This window comes from Triturus cristatus, chromosome 12, assembly GCF_964204655.1.
Source record: "Triturus cristatus chromosome 12, aTriCri1.1, whole genome shotgun sequence".
Lineage (NCBI taxonomy): Eukaryota > Metazoa > Chordata > Amphibia > Caudata > Salamandridae > Triturus > Triturus cristatus.
In genome coordinates this window covers 462,617,007-462,642,639 of record NC_140595.1, presented here as the reverse complement: position 1 = coordinate 462,642,639, position 25,633 = coordinate 462,617,007, and the positions used below count along the sequence as shown (strand labels likewise).

Genomic DNA, 25,633 nt, shown 5'->3' with positions numbered 1-25,633 from the left:
ATGGACTAGAATGAAATTGCCAAAGACTCCTTGTTGCAAGGAAAATATACGTACCTGTACTCCTGGGTATCTTTCCTCGAATGCATTACCGCATCAAAATGCCCAACACACTGTGGAGTAATGGTGAAGGAAAAGTACCATTACATTTACATGATCTTTTCCTCCTCCATCGATGGATTTCGCATAATGTATTCCCGGATATGTAGGACAGCAAGCGATACAAAAACTGGGAGAAGTTCCTTTAAGAAATAAAACCAATCACTTTCCTCTCAACTAAAAAGATTCTTGACATTACCCTACACCACCTTCAATAAGGGCCACCTGTACAACACTCAGGGTTTGCGACTTGCAAATTGCAATTTTTAGTGACTCACAATTCGCAAGTCACAAAACCTGATGTACAACAGTGTCTCAGACACTGTTTGCGATTCTCAAATAGGTTGCAAGGGACCTGCCTCATTAACATTCATAAGGCAGGTCGCAATATGCGACCTATTGGGAATGGCCGGCACTCACAGGGATGGTGGTCTGCTTGGGGTCAGCAGACTACCATGTCCGTGACTGCTTTTTAAATAAAGCAGCTTTTTTTTTTTTTAAATGCAGCCCGTTTTCTTTAAAGAAATATGTGATGCATTTCAGAAATGAAAATGAATAGTTTTCTTTTCATTCAATGGTCCGTGGGACCACTGCCTGCTCTGAAAAAATGTTGGCACCCCATTCACAAAGGGGAAGGGGTCCCTCGGGGATCCCTTCCTGTTTGCGCATTGCTTACCACCAATTTGAAATTGGTTGTAATATGCAAATGTTTGCAACCGCATTCCCAGGCACAAAACATTCATACATACCAGTACGACTCGCTATTAGAAAGGGATGCCCTTTCCTAATAGCGACTCACAAACCTAATGTTGCGACGCTATAATAGGTTACCAACTCACAAAACAGGGTTGGTTCATAGGAAAATGCATTTTACTGGTCGCGAATGCATATTGGGCCATTTGTGACTGGTAAAACAGGTCGTACATTTGGCCCCTAATGTGGATAACAATCTTAAAGATAATGTCTCCCTGAGGGATCGACTGCTTTATTAACAGGAGGATTGTTGCTGTAGCCTTACCTCTGTAAACAGGCAATGGAATAACCAGGTAGAGAATGATAAGATTTTAAATACAATATCTAATGCGAGGGTCAACCCATGTGATATTTAAGTCTGGCCCTGCAGATACTATCTGTATTAAAAAGAACTGCCCCATAAGGCCCGACACACAATGCGGGACATCCTTCGGAAGGACTTACTTGAATTCCCAGAGTTGCAAGAGTAAATTAATTTGTTACAAACGACTGCACCGTATCACATAATAGCAAAACTTTATGCGTTCGCACAAGTGTCATGGCGGCCGGGAATCACAATAGTTAGGCTTGTTTGGTAGAGAGTCCTGGGTATCACTATCAGTGACAAGCAGTAGGCCTATTGTTGCGCCCTAATGAAGTGCATTTCTTTGAATAGCCATCACAGGTTACTGAGTTTCAAATATCTTAACAGGGTAATTATATATATTATTATATATTATATATATTTTGTTGTCATAGATGCAGCAACGGGGAGGCGGGATTCAACCAAGTGGCTTGGTATTGTTCGGGAGTGCAGCGTTTTGGCAAGCAGAACTGGCGGAGCTTGGAGAGATTACTGGTGAGCGCATCGAGTGGACACTCTTACTGGCGCTGTTGGGCTATGACAGATGTCCAAAACACTTCGAGGCGGCTGGTGGCAATTGGCTTTCTGCTTGCAAGGATCAGAATAGCGATGTGCTGGGCTAAAGAGTCGCTTCCGACTCTGAAGGACTGGCATGTGGACAAGGCATTCAACAATACATATTCAGATCTTTACCGTGAATTGCTACCCGTCTGAAGCAGTCCGAAAGATATATGTGGGTAATATCAGACCTTTCTGGCTCGATCTAGTGAGGAGGCGCCAACTGATGAAGAGGGGTATTAGCTGGCAGCCCTTTAGGTAGCGTGGGATCTTGAGATTCCTCAATACATGCCTTATGCAATGAGTTGCGCAGACTGGAGAAGAGCCTGACTTGCATGGCTGTGTTTGCTGCCCGCCTCGGCTGTGAGGCGCACAAGTGTAGTTGCTCTACCGGTGGGTGGCGAGGGGCTGATGTCTGTGCATAAGGCATACTCAAAACATGTATATACTGCTTCTATTGTTATGCTCCTTGACTGCATTACTGACACACTGCTTATTTCCCATGTGGCTCATTATTTTGTACATCATGACTCTGGTTGAACTGTGCCAACCCAATTACTCATGTGTCATTCTATGTATGGTTGCTTACAAATCAAAATAAAGTTTTTTAAAAAAACCTTAGACTCGTAGGTCTTTGTCCTTTCCAACTAACACTGCAAAGGCTCCTGTACTGCCAATATATACAACTATTGGGCAGCAGAATTGGGCAGGAAAAAGGAAAAGGGGGTTTAAAGGTTGACATAGCAATCAGATGGCTTTTAGCCTGGAGAGAAATATGAAGAAATGCTTCAGAGAACTGCCTTGCCAACCATGGTGAGATTATCACTGAGCCAGCAAAGACACCCCTGAACATCAAAGACAGTGAATACGTATATTTAGGATAATCATTATATGTATGTGGTGACTGGAAAGGGTTGACTATTCAAAGATCCATGTTCAAAGCCTGACTTGGCCTGGCGCACCAAACAAAGCATAATGTCTTTATATGGCAAATGAGAAGGTCAAGGTCCCACCAAAGGCATTAATGTTAAAACAATTCTATCTATAAATATTACACCATGCAGTGGATTGTTTGCCTGCAACTTTAAGAAAGGTCATAAATTCATGTGGGAAGATTAGGTGTCCACACTGGAGGATGTCAGGCCCCCAAGTCAAATGATTTCAGATAATATCAGGAGATTTGTGGTCTTGAACCTGAGTGGCAACCAAATATGGTACCCCTAGGAACAGTTCTGGTATGTCCATGCTAATATCAATAAACCATGAATGCTCTTGAGGCATCAGCTTCAACATAACCTGGTAAATTGGGGGCTTGGTGAAAAGGAATACCTACATCTTTTCTTTGTACACCTTAGCACTGACCAGCACTTCAAGTGAGTGGCTGCTCTTTGCATCAAATCACAACATGCAAACAGATAATCTGATATCAAAGGTTTGGAGATCCCTTGAATTGAAACAAGTCTGGTTCTCACACACATAGTTTGTGTGACACATCCTGAAAACTTGTAAGGGTTACTGTGCTTAATGGAATCACAGACATTGAACTTCTGCAACTCTGGGCTCTGATTCAGAGTGCCTGGTGAGGGTCCTGGAAAACGACCTGTACCTAACTCTTTCTGGTAATGAGAACCTCTATGATGAGTGCTGTCTTGGGCAGGGCCGGACGAGCAGTAGCAGGCACAGGGCGTTTCCCTGGTGGGCCGCCAGGGTGGGGGCCGGTTTTGGGACTCAGGGGAGCCGTGTTTGTTACCGGGGAATGGCAATATCGGCCCCCTGTAACAAGATCGGCCGAAACCGGCCCTAGAAAACAGCTCAGCTGCACGCCCCTTCCCCCTAGGGGGACCGGCCGAGCTGTTTGCCAGGGCCGGTTTCAGTTCCCAGAAAAAAGAAGAGCAAAGCACAGGCTGCTATAAGAACATGTGACTAACTATTTGGGTGTCTGGTTGGCGCTCCACCCAGAGCTTACCTGGTCCCTCAAACTCGGGTCTTTGACGCGGAAGTCTAAAGAAGATCTTGCCAAGTGTCACTAGCTACTGTTGAACACGATGGTCACTATAGCATTGTACAAGATGATGATCCTTACAAGATTTCTCTATGTCTTTCATAATTGCCCACATCTATATCGCGTACTGGTTCCATGCTCTGAATAGGGTTGCAACCTCCTTCCTGTGGCATGGATCCAGACCCTGCCTCGTTCTTGCCCACTGCCAACGTGCCCCTTACAATGGTGGCTTAGGAATGGCCAGCTTACATCTTTATTATCTTCCCTCCCAGCTTCTGGGGCTACACGAATGGTTTAACGGAGGTTGGTCGGACCTGGCTTATCACCTGGAACTATCACTTTTGGGGTTCCTTCGTATTCTGGCCCTGCTTTATGGCTCCCTGATTCCCCCGCGCCACTCCTCCGGTGACTAGAGTGGTTTTCCTAGCTTGGAGAGCTGCACTCCGCCATACACACTGGGATACCACACTTACGCAGCAAACGCCCTTCTGGAACGGCACTAGGCTGCAAGAGGAAGCAGCACTACAAGGTTTTGGGAAGTGGGACCTCATCGGCGTCTTGCAGCTTGGAGACGTGTGGCCAGGGTCACACATGTAGTCTTTTCAAGAGCTTCAGAGTACACACGCACTCATAATAACTGTGTGCCATGGTGTACCTCTTGTGCACAAATTCGATAAAATCTGTTGTTTATCAAGGAACATGCAATAGGGTGGGTAAAGTGGGAGGTGTAATATTAGACAAGCATGCCACAGTAGAGGCGGGGGGGGGGGTAGGAATTGCATATCGCTGGTAGTGCTTCATCCTAGCCTAGTCTCCTCAGCAGCACCTCCAGAAACACTTGTTCACAATAATACCTTAGCATTCTGGGTGGGTCAATTTCTTTAGATAACATGTCTATGTCCTAATGCCTTATTTCTTTCTTGGCCCATGGATCCCTAAATTTACACTGCTTTAGCAGAGCTGACAGAGACACAAATGATACCACCCCACTTTTAAAAAGTGAGCAGGGATAAGCTGGCCGGCTGTGAACCAAATTGTTCTCTTTTTTCTAGTCAGCTTCTAGACTTTAATGTATTAGAGGCTTTTATGCTCCCCGCAGAAACATTTCATTAGGCTACAAAGATGATCCTATTATTGAGAGGATGTGTTGCTAATACCCTTCTCAGATTTCCTAGCAGAGATTAACATTGGAATATTTGGCCACAGTGGAAGTTTGGTATTTACGTAAACTGAGGATCTGCTGCAACATAAAACAAAGACTGGATATGAAAACTTCACCACCAGCACATCATTGTGAAATTTTTATTTACACAAGGATTCAATGTTAATAAATATTTAAAAATATTAAAAAGAGGACAGATTTCGGGAGCTTCATGATAGAAGCCACGGACAGGTCAAGACTGAAAATGTGGGAGAAATGTTTGGGGGTGTTGTTGAGACCACCCTGGAGAAAGATGCTGGCAGATGAAATCTGAAGCCAGTGTCAGACCTGTCATATCAATTTTGCTCAGATATAAAATATTGTGACCCCATAGTAATCATCATCACAGATGAAAAGCCCAAAATACAATGATCCTCGATGGAACAAATGTCATGCGCCGTAGATCCACTGGCAGCCAGGTCTCTTTAGAGAGCATGATAGAACAATGCAGAGAGCAGATCTGAGAGTTACCACTCAACTTTACCATTCAACGTTTCCGTTTATGGTTTAGGCAGAGAATTGGACTCTGGGACAGGGAGCAATAGGCAGCCATCAACAACAAAAGTATGTTATAGTTTGACATGGCCTTTGACCAATGCTTTGAAGCAGCTGCTGCAGGAAGTCTCGAAACGTCCTTAATGTGTAACCGGATACAGATCCCTTTGCAGCAATCAATGGACATGAAGTGGGCGACCACTTGTACCAAACAGACAAGTAAATCTATCGTACAGACATATATGGGTTGGGTCGACAAGGACTGCAGAACGTAGCCTGTTGAATAATGTCAGAATATCAATCTCCAGACTATGTGTTGGAGGTTAGAAGCGATGTGAGATACTGTAAAGAACAGGAAGCATTTAACGTCTAGAATAGATTTGTAAGTGCTGAAATGGAATCACTAATAGAGGGAAAATATATATTTTCTTGTGAGCAAGTGGGCTACCGGGAGGGACAGAATTTTAAAGTATTTATTACAGACAGTTGTAGAAAAGTAAACCAATACAAAAAAGTCACCACATAAGATCTGTGAATTTGATGATTGCCTTACATTGAGATACGTTACATTAAGTCCGCTTACACTTAGGGAAACCTTTCAAGAGACACAATAAGATAATGAGGCAGCTGGAATGTTCTAATGAGTTGTGAAACTCCACAATTTGTTTTACAATTTAGGGCCAGGAATGGAAAAAGCTAAATCTGTGCTATCTCCAGTGGAGCAAAGGTAAATCCAGGGATTCTCAATAAGAGTGATTTTAGTGGGATAAAAACGTTTGTAAAAACTATATGTATATGAAAAGGAAGCACGAGAAGAGCCCTGAAAACAAGGGAAATATGGTCCTATTTGAGGGTTTTTAACAGCAGCCTATCAGTTGTTCTTTTCATTCTGTGAAGAATGGGTATGTGATGGGCAAGCAAGCCTTTATGTGCAGCTGCTGTTAAATCTAAAAAAGGCAAAAAATAACTTGATGAGAAAATTTAAATAATAAAATAATTCTAAGCAAAAGATATGGCTCTAAAACAACTGCAACATACAATAATAGAAATCCATCTGACTAGAGAGTAGCTCAAAACATCCCCAAAAACCCAAAATAGACCCAAGTTGGTCCAAAAGGTAATACACTGCAATACCTCGATATTTTAATTGATAAAGACAGTTTCAAAACTGTTTCAATAAATGTTGTGTTTCTCAGTTGGTACCTTTGATGTTCCAAGGCATCCGATGGGTCGGTCAGGTCGCCCAGAAAGCCCAAGCTTGTCGTTGATACCCAGGTGAAGGTAAGCCTACAAAGACAATAAAGGTTCCATGGTTAAAGCAAATTAAAACAGATGTGATGAGATAGGTGATAAACATAAATGTGTAGGTTATTTATGCTTTACAAATGTAACAGTGCACTTGGAGAATAAATAATGTTCCATGTGTTTGAGTAACGTTTATCAAACATAACCTTTACATTTGGTCTATAAACAGGGATCGGGGCAGTGACCCTCCCACCTCCAAGTACCATCGTTTTGTAACCTTATAGCTAGGTGGCTTTCCCTCCCTGTATTTTCATCCACTCACTCACTATCTGCCACTGCCCCCACCAGTACACAGACTAACTGTTCCTCAGGCAAGTTGACTCTGCCTTGTAAACAATTCCAAACTAAAAGTATAGATCAACATCTGTGTCACAGTTTTACATTGTTTTTAAGGAAGTCCGCTTGTTTTTATTTCTCCATGGCTTGGAGGCTATGTGGATAAACAGGCACCCAAAGACATGCATGCTGGAGGCACAGAAAACTGATGCTGAATATACCCTTGCACCTGGGTTAGCTACCTGTGCAGATTATTCTTTTTAATCAAATTTCCCAATTTTAATAGTTGTATTTGTTTTTTTACAATAAATATTTTTTTGTTTACTTCAATAGTTTGCGTTTTTCTAACATTTTGTTTTACATTATGCTATTTCATACACAAAATGTTATCAAAGACACTGTTGGAGGGGGAGGAGCTTAGCGCGTGATCAAGATGGCCGCGTGAGCCTAGAGCTCCCGAGACCCTCGCTCCCTCCGGCAGATATCCTGTCTAGTATCCTGCTTTTGATGCCCGGAATATTGGAGGGGAGCCGTTGCTGAGGCGAGAGCCGTTGTCCGGATTGAAATCGCCCACCGGAGACCGAAGTTGTACTGCCTGGAAGTTTGTGGCCTACTCCCCGGAAGGTGCCCGGGACTTGCGTTGGGACAGTGCCCGTGCACTAATTGAACAACAGCGGCCACGCGAGGGGCGAATCGTCGGAAGGAAGGTGTCCTCACTTTCACTTTCGCTTTCGCTTTCCTGTCTCCACCGCGCCCGGCCTGGATGTTGGTGGCGCCAGTCACTGGCTGCATGGTTGTCTACTCTGTATGGGCAAAGAGATTGTCCCCTCGGCAGATAGCGATGTCGAGTAAATCGGACGCCGAAAAACAGAAGCCCAAAAGTACCAGGCGGGGAGGCTACACCCAGACGAACAACATGGACCGCTATGCCCACCAGAAGGGGTCACCGGGCGGATCGGGACAGACACTGGAGGCCACGAAGGACGGGTCGCCCCCCTCCGCGGAACCAACCCTGCAAGATATCATGGGGGCCATCGAGGGGATGAAGTCCTCTATCGGACAACAATTTGAGACCCTGGCGCATAAAGTGGATGCCATATCGATCGACGTCAATCTGATTCGGGCAGACCTGGGGAAAACTAATGAGCGGGTTCAGTCCTTGGACCTCAAGACTGCAGGCCTCCTGGGCGACGTCTCCGGCCTTCAGCTGGAAGTCCGTACCTTGCGGACTGCAAATGATCACTTTGCCCAACGGTTGGAAGAGTTCGAGGGCCGCGCAAGGCGCAATAACGTGCGCATTATTGGGGTCCCGGAAACTTCGGAGGAACAGTCAGTGGACCTGTTTGTGGAGGACCTGGTGGTGAACCATCTGGCGCCCAAAGGCCTTAGTAAGTTTTTTACGGTTGAAAGGGCCCACAGAGTTCCTGGCGGGAGGCCCAAGGTGGGGGCCCCTCCGAGGCCAATTGTCGCCAGGATCTTTAACTTCAGGGACCGTGATGCCATTCTGCAAGCATCGCGGGTGTCCGGCCCGACGCTATTCCAGAACACCACTGTAAGTTTCTATCCGGACTTTACCCAGATGGTACAGAAGCAACGACAAGGCTTCCTGGCGGTCAAGAGGAGGCTACGAGAGATGGGACTGAAATATGCCATGCTCTTCCCGGCCAGGTTGCGTGTGGTGTTCGAAGAGCGGACTTTCTTTTTTGAATCACCAGCCATGGTCGGAGATTGGCTTGACACATTACCCCAAGGACGGACTAACGTGGAACGCCCCGGTGGAGCAGACGGTGGCGGCGATGAACAATGAGCCTGGACTTCAGTACCAGATCTCCGGTTCCCCCGGGAGGGTGACAATCCGGGGGGTAGCGGGGGCAATATGGGAGCTTTTTCCTCCTCTGGGGTTCTTTTTGTAGATTAGTCTTTGTATGGGGCGACAGGCACACTGCAAGTTGGGGGGCATTTTAGAGCTTAAGCAGGGGTGCAGGGTGGGGGGTGGATTGGGGTTGTTGTTTGGGGTTGTTGTTTTTGGTTCTGCAAGGCGTAAAGATGCAAGCTTCTGTGACTCTAGTGCGGTTCCATGCGGGGGGGGGTGGTCTCCTTACATGTTGGGATGGGGGGTAGGGGCTTAAAAATACTCAGTTGGAATGTAAATGGCTTGGGGGATCGTATTAAGCGTGGGATTGTCCTGCAATTCCGTAAGAGATGTACCCCTGATATTGTCTTATTGCAAGAGACACACTTGATTGGTAACATGTGCTATGCACTCAATAGGAAAGGCTACAAGTTTGTTGCACACTCCGGGTTTTCCTCGGGGTCTAGAGGGGCTGGAATACTCGTCAGGTCCTCCCTGCCCTTTGAGGTTGACTCCACTACTGTTGACGATAGGGGACGCTTTGCGGCTGTAGCGGGGAGGTGGGAGGGCAGGACGCTGGTCCTGGTGTCGGTTTATGTCCCTCCTGCACTGCAACCTTCCACACTTGCGGACTTAGAGAGGACTTTGTTGGATCTCCCAGAGGGAATGTTGGTGGTGGGTGGCGACTTTAATGCGGTAGGCTCCGGATTGCTTGACAGACACCCGCCGAGGAGCTCGGGGGGGGCCCAGAAATGGCTTCCTGACTTTGTAGATACCCTTGGACTGGTTGATTGTTGGAGACTACTGCATCCCACACAGCGGCAATACACTTTCCATTCCGGGGCGCATGGCAGTCTCTCCAGAATTGATTATGTGCTTACCCTAGCTGCACATGCCTCCTTTGTCTCTGAGGCCAGGCACATGGCACGGGGTATTTCTGACCATTCGCCGGTGTGGATCTGTATGGATGTTGGTAGAGGAATGGGGGGTAGGGTGGCCCCAATTAACCCGTGGTATCTCAGGGACCCTATGACTCGTAGTGCGGTGCTGAAGGCGGTCGATCGTTACTTCCAGGAGAACCTTGGCTCGGTCACGTCGGCTGTGTCTTTGTGGGAAGCGTTCAAAACAGTGCTTCGGGGGGAGGCCCTCTCCTTGATAGTAGCGGCCAAGCGTCGGAGAGACGCGGAGGTCGCCCAGATTGAGGCGGAGATCGCGGAATTGGAGCTGTCATTGGAGGGGGAGGTTACGGCGGCGGCGCTGCACAATTTGACCCTCAAGCAGTCGGAGTACAGGGCCCTTGTGACAGGGAACAGCGGGGCCGTCTGTACGACGTCGGGGACAAGGCCGGGAAATTAATCGCGTGGCTGGATAAAAAGGAGCGGGTCAATCGTGTTGTGCCAGACCTCGTGACGGAGGATGGCGTCGTTGTCGCGGAGCCGGATGGCATAGTCCAGTGCTTTGCGGATTACTTCCACACGGTCTATACCTCCGTGTCGGGCAGGCCAGTGGGGGATTCGTGTGAACTCCTGCGTGATCTTGCGTTGCCTTGCCTTTCCGACATTGACAGGGACGATCTTGATGGCGATATCACAGTCGACGAAATCGCGGGGGCTATCCGTTCGTTACGTTCGGGCAAGGCCTCGGGCCCGAATGGCCTGCCAATTGAGTTCTACAAACTCCGGCCAGATAAGATCGCTCCGCATTTGCGAGCTATGTTCGTGGAGGCGCGGGAGACGGGATGCCTCCCACGCGACCAGCGCCTGGCAACAATCGTGGTCATACATAAAGATGGTAAGCCCAGGAACAGGTGCAGCTCATATAGGCCGATCTCGCTCCTTAATGCCGAGCCGAAGATCCTCGCTAAAATCCTCGCTAACCGTTTGGTCAGGGTGATCGGTGATCTGATCCACCCTGACCAATCCGGATTCATCCCGCATCGTAACACCGCGTTGAACCTTAGGCGCATCCACTGAGTGATCGCAAGGGTGGGGACGATGCGGGAGCCGGCCATTGTGGCAGCGCTTGACGCAACGATGGCTTTCGATACGGTAGAGTGGGAATACCTGTGGGCTGCGCTTGCGAAATTCGGCTTTGGACCCGGATTTATGGGCTGGGTGAGGCTATTATATGAAGAGCCTCTCGCTCAGGTTGCGGTCAACGGTAGGGCGTCCCGCCCTTTCGGGCTGGGGAGAGGTACCAGGCAGGGCTGTCCTCTGTCGCCGCTGTTTGCTCTTGCTCTCGAGCCGCTGGCGGCCTGGATACGATGGCACCCGGAGGTGAGGGGGCTTCGCTGGTCACCTGACCACGAGGACCGCATCTCCCTCTATGCCGATGATATCCTGCTTTATCTCGCTTCACCCCGGAAGTCCCTCATAGTTATCTGCGACATTTTGACTTCCTTCGGGAGGAATTCGGGACTAACCATTAACAGGGGGAAGTCATATCTGTATGCCTTGTGTGGAGACGTCCCGGTTCCCCCGCGGAATTGCCCGATCCAGATCGCCCGGGAAGGTTTCATGTATCTTGGGATTTATATCTCCACCGACCCAACGGTACGGTATGAGAGGAACCTGGTCCCTCCGCTGGCGCGCCTGAGGCGAGATGTAGCGGGCTGGCAGCGGCTCCCGCTTTCCCTCCTTGGCCGAGCTGTGCTATTCAAAATTATGTCTCTTCCCCGTTTTCTCTATGTCCTGCAGAACACCCAGGAGCTGGTTCCGGCCAGCTACTTTCGGGAGGTTGAGAGTCTCCAGCGCTCGCTGCTGTGGGACGGCCGTCCGCGTATAGCGATAGCAAAACTAACTCTTCCTTGGTACGATGGGGGTATCGCGCTTCCCGACATAAGAAGATACTATTGGGCCTCCCAGCTGAGTGCGATCAACCATGGAGTCTACGGCCCGGCGCTTAGCCCCGGCTTCGCTATGGACCGGTGGTTGCTGCGTGGGGGTGGCTACTATAGAGCACTTTACTCGAGGCCCCCGGCTGGGTCCCTCACGGGGCCGACCGAGGTGGCGGTGAGTGTGTGGAAGACAGTCACGAACTCGTTGGGCTGGAAAGAGAGGCTCACCCTCGCCACTCCGTTGTATGACTCAGATATGCTGGGGAAACTTTGGCACTCTAAGGGATTCGAGAAATGGGACCTGATTGGCATCTCCCGGGTAGGCGACCTGCTGGTCAAGGGGCGGATTAAGTCGTTTGACGAACTACGGACGGAATATGCGCTGGAGGGCACGGAATATTTCCGGTATGCGCAGGTGCGCCATGCGCTGCGGTCGGTGCTCGTTGAGGGGGAGAGGGTGCCTGAGTCCTCTCCCTTGGAGGACCGGATCCTGGACGGCCATATGCCGGAGAGCACAATCTCCCTAATTTACAAAAAGCTTGTGAATGTCCGGACCGACCTCCTCATGGGGGTTCGGGATCAGTGGACTAGGGACGGCCTTGAGCTGGACGATGAAGATTGGCAATACGCCGTCTCCTCTCCTAAGGAGGTCGCGATCCCCGCCAGACTACGGTTGGTCCAGCTTAAGATACTGCACAGAGTCTACGTCACTGGGCCCCGGCTGGTTCATATGGGATTTTCCGAGGATGGGTTATGCAAGCAGGGCTGCGGGATGGTGGGCACCTTCCTACATATCATATGGGAGTGTGGTGTGATTGCGGACTTTTGGAAGCGGATTCACGTGGTGATGCAGGAGGTCACGGGTATAGTACTGCACCCAGAGGCGCGGCGCTGTCTTTTGAATGTGTGGGGTCCTACGGATTATGACGCAGCGCAGACTCAATGGGTGACCCTAGGCAATATGGTGGCTAAGCGAGATATAGTACGACTGTGGGGATCTCATAGCCCGCCCACCCTGGATGCATGGAAGGACAACATGGACTGGAGCATGTTTCGGGAGAAAACGGTGTATAGTGCACGGGGGAGGCCTAAGAAATGGCATAAGGTATGGGGAAGTTGGAACCAATATAGGGGAGGCATATGTCTGCCTCCTGCCATTGAACCGCCGGAGGAGCCACTTTCCCCCTAGCCTCACTTCCGACTTGGGTTTTCCTGATGCACCTCCGTTAAAATGTTAGTGCCTCTGCTCTCCCTCATCCTCCCGATCGTTGGCTTTGATTTGATGTTGGAAATGGGGCCGCGCCCCCGCTGGAAACTGGCACGACTTTGTGATGTATACTGCCTTGCTTGTTGTGTTTATTGTAGGTAGTTTTCAAAAATGAGACCTTTGTCATTCTCCTGCATTAGAGCTATGGAGGACTTTACGTGTTGCTTGTTTAGCTGCCGAACCTCCGGGATGTCGGCTGAATAGCTGTGTATCTGACTTATGCGAATAAAGGTTTTAAAAAAAAAAAAAAGAACCACAAAAAGAAGTATAAAAAAAAAAAAAGACACTGTTGGAATGTGTCAATACTCATCTGATCTCTAAGAGAACCTACTCTGTCGTGGCCTGTTGATTGCTATCTGTCTTTAGTCTTCCACTTGATTTATTCTTTTTGATACATCAAGATGTCCTTTCTACTTTCTCGCCACCCTCACTGAAATGTTCTCATTTCAGATGCTTCACAAATAATCCATCCAGAGACATGGAGGAGGATCTTTTATTGATTTTATTAATGTCTCTATGGGTTTACTTCCCTCCCTTGTTTCATTTCAGTGGATTGGCGAACCTCTAGTGAGCATAATTCTCTCCCTCGAGCATTTTGCCGTTATATAGTGCAGGTAGATTCTCTCTTCCGCTTTGCAACCCAAGTCAAAACAACCACCCAAGGGCGCAGATTTAAGTGGAATAAAATTATCCCTGAGCCCTTTACTACCAACTTAGCCACATCCTGCTTCTTGAAGATACAGACGTGACTGAAAACGAAGGCCTCCAACCACTAGATCCTATTGGCGTGTGATAAGATACGCACCTACATAAACACTGCCCTTTTAAGGTCCATGGAGTCCGAGTCCCAGGCTTCCTGCAGATGGGTTGATAATTGTACTAAGGCGCGAAAGGTACTTTTAGCTACGCTAAAAATGAATCCCTGTGATAGAGGGAAGGTAAGAAAATGCTAGGCAATTTATAAAGCTGCAGAAAAAAAATAGGAAGTTGGACCTAAAGAATGAGTAATGGGAGGATCTTCTTTTTGCCTGTACCCAGAAAGATAGCACCTTGTTTTGGAAGGTGGTTAACCATCCGTGTTTTTATGGGGGATGCAGTGGCAGATCAAGCTGCTCTATTCCCGCCCCAAGCCTGACAGGATAACTTTTCAGTCTTATATCAGGGAGAAGATTCTGCCCCCCTTCCATTGAATTCGGTTCAGGGTGCCACACTGATGTTACATTAGAAGACGATCAGAGATGCTATTGCATCCTTGCCAGTAGGCAAGGCTCCTAGGGCAAATGGGGTACCTAGGGACCTGTTTAGATCCTCTTTTGTACCCGTGTTCAAAAAGGGGAATAGGCCGATCTCCTAAATTGACGTTAAGTACAAGATCATAGGCAGGGTCATACTGAATACATTAACTCATTGGGCAGAGGAACACAATATTCTGTCATACATCCAATATGGGTTTCACCCAGGGAGGGGCACTGTGGAGTAGATTCTCAACCTCTATCTCATAATCAACAAGTACATCAGCCTCGCCTTCACAGACCTCCACTCAGCCTTAGATGTGGTTAACAGGGACAAAGGTGTGGTCGGAGTTGGAGTGCATGGGGGTGAACAGTCTCTGGTGGATTTTCTCAGGGATCTACAATGTGGGTTGACGGCCTCAGTCCATTATGGAAGCAATGGAGAATGCAAAATGCACTTTGCAGAATGGGGGTAAGGCAGAATTGCATTTTGGCCCGTTTCTTTTTATTATGTAAATTAATCGTCTGGAGATGGTACTTTTGGTACAAAGTGTAGGTTTCCCAAAGGCTGGACCATATTGCTTCCAGCTCTTTTATACACAGACAATGCTGTTTTAATTGCCCACACTGCCAGAATATTGCAAAAATCACATGTGATGGTTCTAAGGCCGAAAACCATGATAAAGTGCCTTTTTTCTGTGCAGGGCCTGATTTTAATTAAGGTTTTAATAATAGTGGAATTTTAACAGATTCAGGACTCAATTGGCAACCCCTAAAAAAAGAAAACTGGAAGTTTTAAGAGGGCATGCGCTGGAGTGTATGACTTTTCTTGCCATCTTGGTCAAAAGCCACTAAAATCCATGCCGGAGATTTACAGAGCCAAGTGCATCTCAATCTCCATTTTTGACTGTGAGATCTGGGGCTACACGAACCTAGGATTACTTGAGGTGGTGGAGAATACATTTTGCTGGGCCATTTTAGGGGTGGGTCCCAGGACCCCTATAGAGATTTTACATGAAGAGCTAGGGATTAGCTATATCACTGATTTTATTTGGTTGCCACCCCTCTTGTTGTGCCGTGCTATTTGTCTGAAGGATTAATTAAATTTCAATTGGCGAGTTATCTTGGAATGATTGAAGTTGGATAACATGCATACTATTCCTTGGTTGGCTTACATCAAGGAAACCTTCAGAGTCCTTTGGAGACCCAAATTATTTTTTTAACCTGCAGAGTATAATTAAACAAGTTACTGTTTAGTTGAGGCAAATCTTTCGTCTCAGGGTGGCAGCCGAGAGGGAAGCCTCTGCCCTGGACAATCATACAGGAAATTTGTCATGGTGAAAACAGTATCACAAACGGAGCCATAGCTCTTTGAAATGCCAAATGTTCAGCGTTGTTAATTTATCTCAGGCTTTGTTTGTTTCATAAATTGCTTTATCCTGAGAGATCATGGTTCAAGAATTAGGAGATGCCCTAATGTTCCTGCGACTCGCTTCCAACATGCAATACTTTGCGCAGTGTACTGATATGCCCTTTTTTTTTTTTTAATAACTTTCGTCATAAGTTTATAAAAGCTCTATTTTTAGCCACTGATTTTTATCAGGTTAGACCTGCCTTTTTATATCTGCACCTTTTAGCCAGGCCTAAAATGTGTGTCCGTGTCAAGGTTTCTTATGGGGGTTTACAGTTCATCTGTATAGTTTTCTCTCTTAAGGCAGATCTTTCGCCCACCTTGGACCATCCCTCTGGAACGCACTCCCTCCCTTCATTCAAAAGGAGGAAAACCATGTCAGGTTCAGAAGGCACGTCAAGACCTGGCTATTCGAACAATAACAAGAATAGCCAGTAAATTCTCCTGATATCCTTATGCTGTGTCTCGGCGCCGGGAAACCCTTTTTGGGTAGCTGTAGCGCCTTACAAATTTAAAAAATAAATAAATAAAAAAAATTATAAAATCGAATAAAGATTACTGATAGAACTAATCCATGCTCCTTTTCTTCATGGTCCACATTCCAGACTTCTCTCTCACTTTAGCTAGCTACTTCTAGATACATTGATTACATTTACTGTAATCATATCAGCTGATGTTTCATTTTACACATTCTATATTATAATGAAATACCGGAAACGGCCTTGTTTCTGGCAATTAGAAATAAGGTCATCTGGGGAGACTCTGGCTCTCATTTCAACTATATCAACCATGAAGTGTTTTTTGCCAGCTCTGTCCATGCCACATACACATCACATCTTTGTAGGTTGATGAGCTTGAGGGCACAGAGCTGCCAGAACAAAAATGTGTGTTCATTATTGTCCCCATGCAGCCCAAGAGCCGCTTCTGGTCTTAAATCCCTAGGTCCTCCTCTCTGTACTGTCTCCGTTTTCACTAACATGAAAATATTCGCAAAATGTTTATGACATTTAGGAATATGAACAAAGAACCAAGATAATGGACTTGCTTCTATTGGAGCTCACTTTATGATTTTTTTAATTAAAAAATAGCATATTAATGCCTCTCCAAAGTAAAAAAAAAAAAAACATTCAGAGGTCTTTGTACATTTCACCTCCCAATTACATGGGCATTTCCAAACAAACAGCTAAAAAGGGCTCGTGAGTATCTAAGATGATAAACTACAGTAACCTTTAATGCAATGGAAGAGAGTTCCATTTAGATTCACTGCATATAAATATATATTTTGGGGATGTCTTGAAATCCTTGCATGAACCCCTTCTTCCTGGGCATATACTGGACATCCAATGATCCCTCACTCTAGAGGATGCATATTGTAACAAGCCCCCATCAGTGAAGTAAAGATGCAGGTCCAGGATGCAGATTTTATTTACAGGAGTGGCAAATCACAACACGTCTGATTCCAGTCAATGCTTCATGATTTACAATAAACCCACAAAGAACACAGATTCAGGAAAAATGTTAAGAGCTACCGTGATGGCTGCTTCCATTCAGTACATTTACTGAATTTCGACCTCATTACTTCTATAGTTGTACAGCAGGTAAAAACAAAGAGTGGCGGCTCCTCCGCTAAGGTGGAGGAGCATCACCCCACTGCTCTCGGAGCAGTGTAAAAGCAAAAATAAGGTGATATCAGAAGTTATTTCTGTTATTTTATTTTCAGTATCAGCCAGGTTGGACGAGGCAGCGCTGGGCTACCGTTACGTCCAGGAGGAGGTGTGGTTGCTGCACTCCAAAGTGGACATGACTGCTTGACCGATGCTATCGGGCCGGCCAAACAGTCATGCGCACTTTGCATGTTCCCCACCAGGCTACATTACACAGCTTGGTGGGGAACATGCCCAGCCTCCCATTCCCCGTCTGAGCGCCGAGCCACGGCTGCATTGTAGCATTGTGATTGGCTTAGGGGAGGGAGCCTGTGTGCTTCCTAGTACCAAGGGCCACAGAGACGACAAGGTACAACAGCGGCGAGGAGGTCAGATTTTTATTTTTATTTTGTACACACGCCCCTCCACTCTCCTTCCCTGCCAGCCGCTTCTGGGTACAAATGGTGAATGGCCAGATACAATAAACACTAGCATGTAGGAGGACAGAATTGGTTTGCGAGTCTCTACACAGTGACAGAGAACCTGACACAAAACGTGCAAGCCATTCAGCAGGTGAAGTTTGTAAAATGCACATATTACTCTCTTACATTTCCTACAAACTTTATTTCTTTCAACAGCCCAACACACCAAATACATTTTTAGATTTTGGAAAGAAGATATATATATATATATTAAATATGTGTGGCTTACGTCTGCACCATAACACTGGAGTGAAGGGAAGCAGTTGGCATAAATTAAGAAAGAAAGCCTACCACCACCAAAATACGGTTGAATGTTTGTCCTTCATGTTCAGGATCAAAGCTGGCACAGCCAAGCAGGTCAAGAGTGCTCCAGAATGAACCTTACTATGAACTCCATCATATCATGAATAGCTGGAATCTACATACAAGTAAGATTCGGGTGACATTTTCTGCTTTCCGGTAACATAGGGAGAATATGCCATCACTCACCCTCACGACACAAGCTTTTATGCGATTTAGTTTATTGGAAATTGATTTCTGCAACTAATTTCTGCCAGTGGTATTACTCTGCAACAGTCATAGAGGCTGCGAATGTGACTTCAAGTGTCATTTGACCCATACATTGCAAGGAAAGTGACATGAGGTGAAGTGCGACAACAACCATGACAGTCCTGCATAGGTTTTATTTATTAGCCACATTTGGCACAAAAAGTTATTTTGCACAAAGCAATTGCCAAAAACTTTTGAGAAGATGAGCAGTCTGACTAGTTAAATGGCAGGCTTTGTAAGATTTAACAAGAGGGCAACTGCAATTGTTACCCTAAGAGGCCCTTAAATGAGGCCTTTAATCATTGAAAGACATTTGAGAGGAGCTAGGGGAGGAAGCACAACTAACACAGGAGGATCTGGTCTGGCCCTACTGTGTGAAGATCTCTTTTCACAGTCTAAAGGCAGGGGCTCTTCTGATCTTGGAATGGGGACCTGAGAGAGACATGATCTAGGCCTTGGCCTATGCTTTCAAAGAAGGACTATCTAGCAATGGTCACCAATCGATCTATGACCTTCACGGATCGGTTCAACAGATCGCAGGGCAGTCATCAGGTTTGTAGCTTCACACCTGTCCACAAGGCCAACATTAGGAAATTAACAAGAGAGATTAGTCTGATACACTACCAGTGACCACACATCAACTCCTACAGGATCACAACATATCATTCAATAAGCTACAGCTGCCGAAGTAAAGTGTATTACAGTAAGCTGCACCAAACTTTGTCTCAACAAGGATGCATCACACAGCCACTGAACAGACACAAGTGGCATTATGATGTAGACAATCAAACAGCACATTCAGTAACATAATAAGGCATGCTCCTTGAACAAATGTTTGAAAGATAAATGCATTTTCCATTTGCAACGCCTAAAAGGCATCATACACATGCCAAGCAGGCTGGAAACCTCCTCCGCAGAAGCAATTGTTTCTAAAACTGTTTCTGCTTCTTGGTTACATAGTCTCCCCGCACAGAAACTGCATAGCTAGAAGCTCTCACAGCACAGAAACTCACGTCTGCCTACCAGTATCGGCATGGATGCATTATATGTGGTGTGAAACTGTCAACAGACTGACAATTCAAGATTACAAGCTATTTTACCTCCTCCACAACATTTAATTCTGATCGGCAAGAAAAATCAATTTAGGATAGATTAAAAAAAAACATTTTTCTGTGTAACAGCCGTTCACCTAAATTCAGGATCCTGATTCACAGAGCTGCACAGGGTAGGAAAGATACCAATGAGCACAGGGGTAAAGAAAGTAGGGTTGCTCGTAAAACAATATTTGAGTTGGCAATTTAGGAGGTGTTATGTCTTCTGAAACAAGTCTCAGAAATCTGAGAGTTGGTGGCCACCTATAAGTGGATTACTTACCCAGTCTAATATTGCAGGTTGGCACACTTAATGCTTGAGACTTGACAAAGGTCTTTGGACATTTCAAAGGTTTGTCAGTTAATCTTGCCCGAGCGTGTTTACTGCTGCTGCTAACCCATGGTTCGCTCCTAAACAAAGTCCAGCTTCAGAGAGTGAGCATGCACAGCAGAGTTTTCTTTTAAGTAGTACCTGCTGCTATAGATTTGCCTGTTTCTTAATTCTAACAATGTTGGCATAATGAATACTGAGACAAGGGGAGATTACTCAATTTGCCCACAATTTGGTCCACACAGGAAGGTGAAAATAGTATACAAATCACTTCTCTCTACAGAAAGTACCCAATCCAACAGATCACATCTGCTTTTTCCATCATCTTTCAATGGCCCTCAGGTCTTTCCTTTGTATAGTTTAAATCTTTTTATTCACATGCATCCAAGAGAGTGAGGTACGGTATTGAAACAATAGTGTCTAATGCTCGTACGCTGCATACAGAACTCCATTACAAATGTCTCTATTCTAGCATGTGGATTTTAACAATTGTCGTAACACTACAATAAAAAGAAGACACACAAAAACAAGGATTTAACACAAACCCAACCCCCTTCCCCTCCCACCCTACCCAGTAGGTCTTTCCTCTTTAGAATTCACCACTCCTGTTAGTTCTGATCTCTTACACTTCATACTGTTTTATACAGGTTAGTCAGTTCTTTTTCCAAGGCAGTCAACATATCTTCATCTATGGCTTTTCCTGAGCTATTGCGGGTCAGTGGCTGGGAGCTGAGCAGACCTGTGGTGCCCTTGCTTTCCATTATCCCTAGGGAGACCCAGAGCCTATGGGTACCTCTCTCCAAGCTGGACAATATTCACCAGCAGGGTTTGGTAGTTAGGTGATGAGAGCTGGTCATGGCTGCCTGCAGACTGCGCATTGGATTGCTGCTGCCACGGAATCTTTTCTAGCTTCTGGGGCACACTGGACTGCTTCCTCCTGAGTGAGTACCTCGGTCATCAGGTAAGGTCCATACGTGGGACAACACTATTACATATAAAACCCTCAGCAGCTGAATATCTGGAGGATCATGTGCCCATGATAGGATCAAGGTAGGTACTTGTTCTCTAGGGCAGAATCGCCTTGCCAAGAGTTCTGTACTCACAAAATGTCACAGTGCGGCTGAACGCCTGTTCGCTTGTATAAGATTGTGATTCTTCCGACACAACATTTTTCACACAACAAAAATCATTTGATATTAAATAAATGGCTTTGCAGAGCCACAAAGGCAGGGATGTTTAGATAAAATGGGACATTACTAAACCAAAATCCATCACGTCTTCTGCATATCCAGTATCATTAGGTAACACTAGATGGAGCCCACTATCTCTTAGCACAAATGACATCTGTTGTAATAAAATCTATTTTCAAAATGGAAATGTATCACTCACCCGTGTATGACAAGCCAGCTGCTGATATATTTTTATTTGGCGTTCCTACCCCAGTTACTGAAATAAAACTCAGCAGATTGAGTACAGCAGCCTGCACCCACCACAGATGACACTCCAGCAACAACAGTGCTGCTCTAGTCATCCCTGTGCACAAGGCATATGCACTTACATTAGGCTCTGAAAGGCACAATAGGGCATTTTTGCCATTGTGAAATCATTCAACATCTACCTACAAATATCAGACGCTAGAGGAACATTTCCACATCCCGTCCTTTTCGATGAAAATTAGCAAATATCAAGTGATGAATAACACCACATCATTTGCAAGCCAAATATTCGAATTGCTATGCTTTGAGCTTCTTGGGACGGGCTTATGACTACAACACTTGGATACAGGCTGTGATGGTGACAAACGCGTTTAAATGTCATTATAGAAGGGGAACATGACTGTGCAAAATCCAATGGAATGATAAAGAAAAATAAGCTTTAGGGATCATTTTAACTATACTATGCACGCTGTAATGGTTCTTATTTAAAGAATTATGCAACTGCAGAGTTTAAAGGGCCGTTGACTTACAATGTCTAAATGTATAGCAGTGCTGAGACATAACCAACACAAAGTAAAACATACCATAACGTTTTTATCCCATCCTACCCCATATAATACCATTCTAAAGCGCTCTCCACTTAGGAAATGTTAGAACTAGAAACTTGTTTTTTAAGGGACTTCCATCTACATAAAATGGGTGTTATTGCTGAATCGAAGCCTGCACGCTTTACACAAAGGCTGGCTGAAGAACTTTACTCCACGCACTTTTGTTACTATAATCTAATCATCAAGGACAGGTGCCTCTAGGGGCACTAATAACTTTACATATTGAACACAGCATGGAATAGCGACAGCATCGCCCAAAGCGAATACAAATCCCACCTTGGAAACACCATTCACAAGAAGCATCATACAAGCCATAGGATCCTCACTACCTAAATCCATACAACCTAGTCACTTAAAAACATAAAATAGCTGCCCTCTGGACTCTGATTCCAGTGATCCGAGTACAAATCTCAGTAGGACCTCCAAGGCAGGATGAGGGGAACCAAGGAAACACAGGACACACACGAGACATCCCAAGACACAGGGTGCAGTACTCCCAGGGAAAGCTCTGGGGCTGTGCGACCGGTGCCACCGTACCGGGTGTTGACTTCCTGGGGGCGCCGTGTTTGCAAGTTTATTATGTTTTTAAAGCACCTGCTGCCGCGTTCCTTTCCTCCAGCAATTACCAGGCAACACAAAATCAAGTTAACTCCTGTGATGAATGTTCTTCCTAGAGAGAGATCGGAGTTTTGTATAGTTGAGGTTTTGACTTATGTGAAGTTAGTGCAGAGGGTTAATATGCCTGCTGCAAAGAACGTGCACCATGCAGATTACAGAGTGCATATAACTTAAATAGGTCAGCAGATAACTGCTTTTAAAAGAGACATCCTTTTGTTACTTGCAGTTTATAACTTAAAGTCCTAATATAGAACCGCAAGCTATTCACTTTCATCATATCGCTGCATACACACTGTAAAGTATACATTAGAGCATAGATTAATGTTCCAAAAAGGGTTAATTTGGGTTGAAATCGATTCTTATTATTAAAGAGAACTCCCAACAATGCTGTTTCTTTTTCAATTCTGAGTTTCTCCTTCTCCACACCAAGCACTCCTACACTATACTGCCTACCAGTATGGATGACATGTGACTCCTACACCGTGTAGGCCCTTGGCTTATCTAACTTTTCGTATACACTGATTTACACATGATTGATTGACTCTGTGTAATGTGTGTGATACAAAGTGCTCTGACATCCATCACTGGTATGAGTGGCGCTATATAACTAATTCAGTGTATCTGAAAGAGAGAGGGTGGTTATGGACACTTGGTCACTGTAAAGGGTGCTAGGGAGAGAATCCGTGGTGGGGGCGGTCATTGGGGGCGCTAACTAACATTGCCGCGCTGGACGCAGCCAGCACTAAAGCCGGCCCTGAGTACTCTTCCCTTCACGCACCAGGAAACCAGAGACAGATGATTTCACATGACACAGCCGCCTGCAGCTCAATAACTGGTCTGATTAGGCAAGTTAAGGCACCACTTAGGAGAGAAGAAGCAGGCTCCCAGGTTCCACAATGGTCAAGAGTCGCCCTTCGAAAGGTTTCGAAGAATCAGGCACGTCAAATGTTCTATGACAGTGTGAAATTTAAAAGGTGCACAGGCTGTCTGCAGCATGGACAATGCATCAATAGGAAAAACAAAGGAGAAAGCTGGCTTTGTATTTTTGTTGAGCTATTGAACTTAAAAGGGCAGCCATGATACCTCAATTCAACAAGCATTTGCAATGCAATAGGTCTCGCATTTATAAGAGTTTGAGCTATTGGCATTGTAAAATTACAATGCCTTTTATTTATGTTTTGGTTTTAAAACAAATAAAAGGCATCGTCATTTACAATGTCAGTAGCATAAACTCGCATAAAAGCAGTGTGTGGAGTGCAGCAGTGCGCGGCGTGCAGCAGTGTGCGGCGTGCAGCAGTGTGCGGCGTGCAGCAGTGTGAGGCGTGCAGCAGTGTGTGGCGTGCAGCAGTGTGAGGCGTGCAGCAGTGTGAGGCGTGCAGCAGTGTGTGGCGTGCAGCAGTGTGTGGCGTGCAGCACTGTGAGGCGTGCAGCAGTGTTTCGTGTAGCAGTGTGAGGCGTGCAGCAGTGTGTAATGCAGCAGTGTGTAATGCAGCAGTGTGCGCAGCAGTGTGTGGCATGCGGTAGTGTGCGGCGTGCAGCAGTGTGCGGCGTGCAGCAGTGTGCGGCGTGCAGCAGTGTGCGGCGTGGTTTGTAAACAACAAGAAAAGCGGACATCAAAGGAAGGGTGGGAGGGAACAAGCATATGGGGTGTGAGTTATAACGAAAGTTAATTGTTGTAAGAGGGGATGCAGGAAGTGAGGCCGAGCGAGCGCTGGCGAAAGCAGTCTGCTGCTTTCAAGTCCGATGCCAGATGCCAGCTTCGCGCTTGAATGCCTCACATGCACTGGCCATAAACCGCATTCCTAAGGTCTTGTGCCCCTTACTAAATCTCTCTGAATGCGTGAGGCGGCGCACGCGCAGGAAGTAGCTGGTGGCAAATGGAATGCGCGTGGTTGTGCGCGTAACCGCCACCCGATCCGCCTGGGAAGCCTTTGGGAGCATTTTCTGAAGCCCCTACATAAGTCTCGCTGAGCGATCGCTTACGCGATAGCCAGGCGAGACCTAAAAACTACAGTACATTATTTACAGTGAACTGAGATTCCTAGAATAGATGAACACATTTCCAGAGAACACGTCTGATCATTTGTCTTTGATCATTTTGTTACATTTCGATGCATTTTAAGCAAACACATTCTGACCGCTTTTTTTTTTGCAGGAAACATTTTGAGAGAACCACATAGTGAAGATATTTTGAAATCCAATTTGAGTTATTGGAAATAAGACATGGTTCACTGGATGCCGTGACTGTGTGATAAAACACATCTCAAGAGACAAGCATGTGTGATGCGGATATAAATTAAACAGACTTTTCCTCCAAGTTGTCATCGGAAAAATCTATTTTTTTATTAAAGACCCAGAGGCTTTTAAGAACTTTGAAAAACAGACAGGTTTAGGTTGGGTGATGGAATACAACTTGAAACAGACAGATTTGGAACAACTGTGTATTTTAATCTCATGAAGATAAACTTTTCCAGACAAACAGACCGCAATCGTGCCAGGGATCACAATAGGACAGATAAACATTTGTAGCACCAATTAAATTAAATTATCCCCTTAGCTGGTTAGGTAACCATCTACCCCCCCCCCCTCCCCTCCCCCCTCCAAATAAAAACGTTGTTCCTCACACAGGGTACTTGTTCAAAAACTAGCTTGGTTGTGAAGATGGTCGCAGAAACAGGGTTAAGTGACAATGTTTGAAGTTCGCTATAGTGACCTGCAGTAGCGATTGCAACGAGCAAGACAGTTTTCAGAGAAGGACGCTGAGGAGCGCAGCTATGGAGCGGCTCAAAGGGTGCACATATCTGAAATGTCAATACGAGTTAGAGGTCCCTCTGTGGCATGGTAAAATGAGGAATGGGACATATATGAGAAATCCCATTTAGTAAACACATAGCAGGTGACTTGAACAATGGGGGCTGACCTGGCAGATGACAGAAGGACAAAGGGTTGCTAGATAACCTACAACCATGTCCACATCAGACAGTTATGCTTGTAAAGAGTCGACATACTTAAACTCACACTAGCCCAATGTCCTAGGTATATGAACTTGGTGCAAGGGCAGTGAGCAGCCAGAATGATATCCACCAATTACACCAGAAGGTCAAAGCCTCACAGTTGGATCCACTCAGTCTATACACGTAAAGGTGTAGTGTGTGGAAGTTAAAGCACCTTCCTTGCTATGACAGCAGGTTCTTAGAAAAGTAGGCTAAGCGGGAGGGTGGATGCTCGGGGTCAGAAGTTTGGACTAC

General features: G+C 45.9%; 1 protein-coding gene across 1 annotated transcript in view; it reads right to left on the bottom strand.

Moving 5' to 3' along the window:
* Window positions 1-25,633, bottom strand: part of PHKB (phosphorylase kinase regulatory subunit beta) — a 1,466,493-nt gene that overhangs the window by 278,959 nt on the left and 1,161,901 nt on the right. Inside the window, exon 17 of the mRNA XM_085637773.1 lies at window positions 6,652-6,735. Coding sequence (XP_085493899.1) covers window positions 6,652-6,735 — 84 coding nt within the window. The remainder of the gene's footprint in view (window positions 1-6,651; window positions 6,736-25,633) is intronic.